General features: G+C 57.6%; 1 protein-coding gene across 1 annotated transcript; it reads right to left on the bottom strand.

Moving 5' to 3' along the window:
• Positions 1-4,092: 4,092 nt before the first annotated feature.
• LOC129335823 (integrase/recombinase xerD homolog) lies at positions 4,093-4,992 on the bottom strand. The gene has a single exon (XM_054988632.1). The coding sequence runs from the start codon at positions 4,990-4,992 to the stop codon at positions 4,093-4,095; it is 900 nt and encodes a 299-aa protein (XP_054844607.1).
• Between the last annotated feature and the right edge of the window lie 3,022 nt (positions 4,993-8,014).

Genomic DNA, 8,014 nt, shown 5'->3' with positions numbered 1-8,014 from the left:
CATTAAGTTGCCCTTTAAGGACTCACCATGTTCACCATGTTGCAGGGTAGGGTGCACTCACTGGCCCCACCCTGTGTACAGCCCTGGCTTACCTTCTAAGCCTCACAATGACTCTCATTTTCAAAAGGCTCCCTTTGGCCTTTAGTATTTCTTCATGATGCTTCTGCATTGCCAATGTCAGTTTCTCTCAGCTATTGCAGGAAAGAGTGAAAAATCAAAGACAAGCTGTGTACCTACAGTCTTTGATTGCAGTTTGTAAAAATTAGAGCTGCTTCAGAGAGGCATAATTTGGAGATTTAGGGACTGCCTTCTGAAATCATTCATGATTAACCACGAGAAGCCGTTGATAGCTGTTTCGGAAACAATAGCAGCCTAAAGAAAAGTCAGCCACAAATGGAAACTCAATTTTGTCCCTTATCATGGGTGCTTTTTTATTTAGAGAGGTGGCATTTCTAGCAAAAATGCTCCAAGTTGACTTCTTAATATGCATTCAATAAGGAGAAGTTATTATGTTCTATGTGAATACATTTGGGCCAAGCAGTATGGATAGGAGAGAATGCATCCTTTGTGGGAAAATAGTCTCACATGGACCAAAGCGATATGACCTTACTGTGATGGGTAGAGATTACCAGGCAACCATCAGGCACAAATTGTGGTCTAGGCTATCTAGGGAACTGCTTGCAAATTTGTCCTAATTAAATTCCGAGGCAAAAGAAACCTTGAAAGTCAGCAACCCCATATTAAATGCAGAGTTTCTCAGGTCGAATCCACTGGATTCTAAACTTAATAAAACTTTCACCCAGTAGTACCACTTAGGCTTAAGGAGGGCTCAGGAAGATGGGGGAAGGGAGACCCTCACAAATGTAACTCAGTTCACACTTACCAAGATACAAAGAGGAGGTAGGGAGAAGACTCCCTGGGAGTAAGTAGCTCGGACAAGAATCATCTCCGAGGTCTTTTCTACTTTCATAGTGGTTTAAGTTGGCAGAGTGCCTATGCAACAGTCAGAACTATGAACTATTTGAGAGTAACAGAAGCTTTATTAATAGAACTTACAAACTGGATAGGGAAGAGAAGAAATAAATTTAGGTGCATTGCTGGTTGAGAGAATATTATGCAGAATTTTAGAAGAAGGGGAAAAAAGCCTAAGAATAGTATTCTCCAGACAAACAAGAAAAGTCTCTTTTGAAAGAATGTATTCCCCCTACTGTCCCACCTAGCTAGAACTTGCTGTGCCCTGCAGGCTTCCTCTTTGAACACAACACATTCTTATACTGCAACAGTTTGTAGTAAGACACAGAAGTAGAGGGTCTGGAGTCCAGATTACCAGGTTTAACAAAGGTGAAATCTTCATTGATAACTGGCAGCTTCGTACCTGGGTCTTCTTCTGATACCCAGGGTTTCAGGTCTGCTCCCTCTTTCTTTCTAATTTTTCTGTCTACTTTTCTCTCTTTTGTCCATCCTTCCTTCTGTTGCAGGTCTTCCTTCTGCTTCTTCCTTCTCGCCTACTGTCCCCTGTTTTTCCCCCCGTCTCTCACAAACATCCTTGGCGTCTCCCTTCACTTTTCCTGCCTGACATAATAAGTGGTAGGCACTCCATAAGAGCTTTGGAACACATCCTGTTTCTTTGATCTATCTATCCCAGTATTGTCTATTCTGATTACCAATCACTTTGCAAGGTCCCAGAAAGGAGTTTTTCTAGCAATTCTCAGACATTCTGGCAGCTGTAGATACCAAGGAGGATGTCTGGGACCATCTGTATGGGGCAGGGGGGAGAGCTACATGGAGCCTGAAAAAGAACGTAGAATACAGCATTGACATCTTGCTTTTGCTCAGAAAATAAATGCTTCTACTTCTTAAGCTGCTGTAGCATAGCAGTTAAGTGGCTGGGCTGCAAATCGGCACTCTGCTGGTTGGAATCCAGCTATTGCCATTAATTCACCAGGTGTCCTTAGGTAAGCCGCTCCTCTCAGCCCCAGGTCCCCAGCTGTATCCTGGGGATAATAACACTGACTTTGTTCAGCACTCTATGGGGCACTAATCTGTCTAGAAGAATGGTATATAAGCACTATTACGACTATTAGTAGTACTACTACTACTATTATTAAGCTGATCTCTCTTCCTAGTACAGAAGGAACTCCCCCCTGCTGCCTTCACTGCATGCCAAAAATCTCTAAGGATCTAATGTCAGAGACACGAGGAAGCAAAGAAAAACTTGGCGCTTCCTTGGTCTTGATAATGCCAAAGGACATCACTGATTGGGATGTGAAGATGAATTTGCCGCCTAGGCCAAGAGGAGGGAGCCAGGAGACCCGCAACAAACCGAGACCACACACAGTTTTGGATAAAACAAGGCCACAACTTTATTGACAGCAGCAAACAAGGAGTATTGGCGCCGCATGTGGGTCAGATCCCAAAGAGCATCGGCTGACCCGTCTGCCAGCCGATGAGCCTCGACCCCCCCCCAGACCCCGGCTGGGGGAGGGAACCAAGGAGTGGCATTAGGGGGAGATCACCTGGGTGTACACCCCTGGGTGATTCCCCTGCCACCTGGGAGTGAGGATGCCATGGCAGCCCCCGAGCTGGGCATGCATCCCCATGCCTCACTCCCAAGACTCCTTGTGGGAATCCCCTTAACGGCGAGCCTGGGGCCCGGAGGCCCCCAGCTCCCCCCAAAAGGGATCTGACCCAATGACCACTGCCAAAGTTGTGACAGAAAGAACAACTAGAAAAGAGGGAGAGGTGGGTGGGTGACCGCCGACCGAGCGAGAGTGAGGAGGGCGGGGACGGCGGCCGGGTAAATACCTGGCTGCCGGACCTGTGTGAGAACTGCGGCCCCGAGGTCCGCAGTCAAGCCCCGCCCCGCAGAGCCGGCCCGGGACGCCGTGATTGGCCGGCCGGACTTTGAACTGATTGGACGCCGGCCGGCCCCACGCGTCCCAGGCAAGCCGGCAACCCAGCCGTTGCTGCTCTCCGTCTCCCTCCGGCCCGCCGGTGGCAACCGGGCACCAGGTGAGTCTGGTCGCCTTCGTTTGCCGCCTAGGCCAAGAGGAGGGAGCCAGGAGACCCGCAACAAACCGAGACCACACACAGTTTTGGATAAAACAAGGCCACAACTTTATTGACAGCAGCAAACAAGGAGTATTGGCGCCGCATGTGGGTCAGATCCCAAAGAGCATCGGCTGACCCGTCTGCCAGCCGATGAGCCTCGCCCCCCCCCAGACCCCGGCTGGGGGAGGGAACCAAGGAGTGGCATTAGGGGGAGATCACCTGGGTGTACACCCCTGGGTGATTCCCCTGCCACCTGGGAGTGAGGATGCCGTGGCAGCCCCCGAGCTGGGCATGCATCCCCATGCCTCACTCCCAAGACTCCTTATGGGAATCCCCTTAACGGCGAGCCTGGGGCCCAGAGGCCCCCAGCTCCCCCCAAAAGGGATCTGACCCAATGACCACCGCCACCAGAGCCACCCGTGGCTCCCGCCAACACTCCTACTGCTGGCACCAATCCAACAAGCCATCCCGCAGGTCTTGGAGCCAAATGTCCTGCCCCCAACTTGCCAGGTGAACCCCGTCAGGGGAGAAAAGGGGGGAGATGCGGTAAGAAATGTCCCAGTGTGCGATGAAACGACCGCCGGCTTCCTCAACGTGGTGACGCATGGCCCGAGCAACCCTCTGCCTGATGCCGTCGACTTTCTTGGGGCACCGCGCCCCCCGCCAGACCTGCCTCTGTAGTAAGTCCGACCAAATCAAGGCCGTCTGGGGGAAGAGTCCTTGTAGCTTGGCCAGGTCAGCGCACATGGCCCGCTGCAGATCAGGCCCCTCTCGCTTGCCCAGGTCGTTCTCCCCGAGTTGGATGACTAACGCGTCTGGAGGGCCCAGCCGCCGGGCCTGACGAATGACCATCGGGAGAAGTGAGTCCCAAAGCATCCCCCGAATGCCCATCCAGTGGATCCGCAGGCGATCTTCCAAGCCCAGGTGGCAGCCCCAGCCAGATGATGCCGCATACTTTCCAGCCCAATGGACGATGCTGTGCCCGCAAATCCACACCGCCTTCTTCTGCCCTGCGAAAAGAACAATCGAACAGCCACCACGTCAGTGCCCGCTCATCCCGTGTGGGCGGATGTACGACCGAAAGGCCCGGGACCGCCAGCGCCCTATGGCCATGATGGCCTTGTCCGGCAGCCCGAGGCCGGCTGCCGCGGTGGCGGCCCCAATGCGGAAGGAATGCGTGCCGAACTGGGAGGAGGGGAGCCCGGCAGTTTCAAGGCAGGCCCGCAGGAGGGAAGAAAACTGATAGCGGGTGAGGGGAGAGAGGTCCCGGTGGATGAGGAAGGGGCCCTGCTGCTGAGGACGAATGCCCAAATAGGCCTTCACTGCCCGCACTGGGCACGCTGCCCCTTGCCGGGCAGCCCGCAAGCAAATGGCAGCGCCCTTGCCGCGCTGGTCGGTCTTGGAGCGCCGAGTGGTGATGACCACTTGCCGGGGGGACCAGGAAACGTCCGTGAAGGACAGGGCCCTGCCGCTTGTGTCAGCCTGGGAACCGGCCACCAGCTCGCTCACCCGGAGGGCCCCGAAAAAGGCCAAGGAGAAAGCCGCCCGGAACAGCTGTGCCTCGAAGGCGGACCAGCAAAGGTCGGGTAGCACCCGTAATATGCGGCGCAGGATGGGTAGGGAAATGGGCCGCCTCTTGTCGGGGAGGGGAGGGGCCAGCCTAGCCCAGCCCTCTATGGCCCTACGGGGGATAAACCCGCAGCAAGGGTCAGGGAAACCCAGCGTTTTGCAAAAGAAGGAGACTGCTGCCAGGTCGCGCCGCATGGTGCGGGGGGCCCGCCCCAGGGCCCGCAGATGGGCCAGGTAGCGGAGAACCTCATCCTGAGAGGGGGGGCATAACGCCCCGCCTCCTGCCCCCCAAGTGAACGCCACGAAGCGATCGACCGCCGCCGAGTAGGACTTGAGCGTGGACGGGGCCACCGAACTAAGTACTCCCTGCATCACGATGTCTGTCCAGCCAGCCATAGCTCCTCCGGGAATGGATCGGGGGTGCGTTGAGCCTCTGGAGCCAGCGCAAAGAACCTCTCCATCTGGAATCGAGACAAGGCGTCTGCAAGGCCATTGTCCACACCTGCTACATGACGGGCCGAAAAGGTAATGTTAGCTGCCAGACAGACCAAGACGAAGCGGCGCACCAGCCGCATGACCCGCTCAGAGCGAGAGGACTGCTTGTTGATGACTTGGACCGTTGCCTGGTTGTCACACCAAAACACCACCCGTTTGTTCCGCAACGCCTCCCCCCAGATGGAAACCGCCACCAGGATGGGGAAAAACTCGAGGAATGTGAGGTCCCGCAGGACCCCCGACCCCTCCCAGGAAGGCGGCCAGCGCTGAGCGCACCAGCGCCCCCTGAAGTAGACCCCGAACCCCAGGCTGCCAGCTGCATCAGAGTGGACCTGGAGCGCGGAGCCCAGGTCCAGAGGATCCTGCCACAGGGAAACCCCATTGAAGGTGGACAGGAACCGCAGCCAAACCTCGAGGTCCGCCTTGATGCCCTTGGTGAGGCGGATGTGGTGATGGGGGGCAGCCACCCCCCGGCAGGCCCACGAGAGCCGCGTGCAAAAGGCCCGCCCCGGGGTGACGACCCTGCAGGCAAAATTGAGGTGACCAATGATGGACTGCAGCTCCCTAAGGGTACATTTTTCCCGGGCCAGTGTCCTCACTATTAGCTCCTGGAGGCACCTGAGCTTGTCCACAGGCAGCCGGGAGAGCCCTGCCACTGAATCCAACTCGATGCCCAGATAAGTGAGGCGAGATGCCGGGCCTTCAGTTTTTTCCTCAGCCAGGGGGACCCCCAGCTCTGCGGCCAGCGCCTGAAATATCTGTAGACGATCGGCGCAAGCCGAGCTGTTGGGTGGCGCCATAATCATAAAGTCATCGAGATAATGAGTAATAAAGGGAGACCCCATGCGTTCCTTGGCGGCCCACTCCAGGAATGTGCTAAAAGCCTCAAAGGCAGAGCAGGCTACAGAGCATCCCATCGGCATGGCCTTGTCCACGTACCACATGCCCTGGAACTTAAACCCTAACAGGCACTGGTCATCAGGGTGGACCGGTAGCAAGCGGAAAGCCGACTGGACGTCGCATTTTGCCATGAGGGTGCCCTGCCCGCAGGCTCTGACTAACCGGACTGCATGGTCAAAGGACGCATACCTCACCGAGCAGAGCTCTGGCGGGATGGCCTCGTTTACCGAGGAGCCCCGCGGGTAGGAGAGGTGGTGTATGAGGCGGTACTCGCCGGGGGTTTTTTTGGGAACAATGCCAAGGGGGGAAACCCTGAGATTGGGCAACGGGGGGCTGGGAAATGGCCCCGCCACCCGTCCCGCGGTGACCTCCTTGGCGATTTTTGCTGCCACCACTAGGGGCAGCTCTCTGGCAGATTTTAGGTTACCCGCTGAGGTGGCCACCCGGGGACCAGTGAAGGGGATGCGGAACCCGAGCGAAAACCCCTCCCTTAAAAAACTTGCAGCCTGCCTATCGGGATATCGCGCCAGGAGGGGGATGATGGCGCTTAGCCGAACGGGTGTGTGGGCAAGGCCAGAAAGCCCGCAAGAGGGGCTAGTTTCCGCCGCCGGCGGGCCGGGAACCTGCATTGCCCGACCCTCCGTCCTTGCGCACGTTGCTGCTGGAGGGCCAGCCGGCTCGAAAGGGCTGGGATGTGGCGGACCCCCGGGGGCAGGCGGGGCGGGAGTGGGCACCCCCGCAGGCGTCACAGTTGTGTTCAAAACGGCACCTGGGCCGCTGGCATTTTCCCTGGTTGTATTCCCAGCATAAACCCCTGCCCCTGTCCCTGCGAGGAGGCCAACGGCCGGAGCGGGATCCCTCCCCTCTGCCCTTCATGTGGAGACCCACCAACCAGAGCCATAACTTCTGGTTGATGAGGTCCCACCGCGTCTGGGGGTTATGGGAGGCCCGTTTCCGAAAGGCCTCGTCATAATCCAAAGCCGCGAGGTCCCCCGCTAGTGCCCGGGCCCTGAGCACGTTCCCCAGATGGTTAGTGAGGTGCCAGCCCCTGTCGGGATAGGCGGCCTGGACCACTCCTGAGTAAACTGTGAAACCCTCCAACCAGTTGGCGAAGGTGCGCTCAGCGGCCACCTTTTTGGCCCCTTTTTTCTCCCGTTTTGACGACGGGGCGGACCTCCCATCCTCTGCCTCGGGCCTTAACAAGGAGAGGACGTCCACGTAAAAGCCATCCAATATGCGCTCACGGACCTTGCGGGGAAGGTGGATACCGGGGGGGTCCTCGTAGTCCGTTAAGGACGAGGTGGGCGGGGGGGAGTCGGTAGGGCCCCATACAGCCCGGGGATCTCCCTCCCCGTGACGGCCCATGGCCCGCCGTCGCTGGGCCCACGCGGGGAGACCAGGGACGCTTGATGCCACCTCCCAATAGCTCCCGTCCTGACCCCCTTCATCCGAGGATGAAGACTCACCTGTGGTCCAGTCGCTGTCTGAATCCTCATGACGCCGTCGGTGGCTTCCGTTCTCGTGGCCCATCCTCCTCCTCTTGGCAGATCTCTTGCGACGCCTGCTAGTGGAGCGTTCGGGGCTGGACGAGGGGGAGCGCGAGTCATGATGCCTGCCTCGCGCCCCGCCTTTCTCAGCCTTGTTGCTCCTCTTCCGCTGGGGGACCTCAACAGGCTGCGCGGCTGCAGGCGCGGCTGCACGCCCGGAGTTCCCCAGGTTCTCCACCCGGGCTGTCAAGGCCTCCAATGCCCGGCTGATGTCCTGGAGTGCGGAGGGGTTGGAGTCCCACTCAGGGCCCCCCTCCGAAGCGCAGCTCGAGGCCCTCACCTTGCACTGGCCCCGAGGTCTGGTTACAGACGAGCCAGGCTTAAGGGAAGCTCTAACCCCCCGCCCCGAGCTTGGGTCTTGGCCAGACTGTGCCTTAGGCTGACTCCTTGCTTTTTTAGGGGCCAGAGGCACAGTGCTGCTGCCAGCCGCCTTGCCCCGAGTAGGCTGTGGC

The sequence above is a fragment of the Eublepharis macularius genome, chromosome 9 (assembly GCF_028583425.1).
Source record: "Eublepharis macularius isolate TG4126 chromosome 9, MPM_Emac_v1.0, whole genome shotgun sequence".
NCBI classification, from domain to species: domain Eukaryota; kingdom Metazoa; phylum Chordata; class Lepidosauria; order Squamata; family Eublepharidae; genus Eublepharis; species Eublepharis macularius.
Note: the sequence above shows the minus strand (reverse complement) of the source record. Positions and strands in the feature narration are given on the sequence as shown.

What these genes read in the sequence shown, in the direction of transcription:
- LOC129335823 (XM_054988632.1), bottom strand. Translation starts at nt 4,992, where the DNA reads ATGCAGGGAGTACTTAGTTCGGTGGCCCCGTCCACGCTCAAGTCCTAC.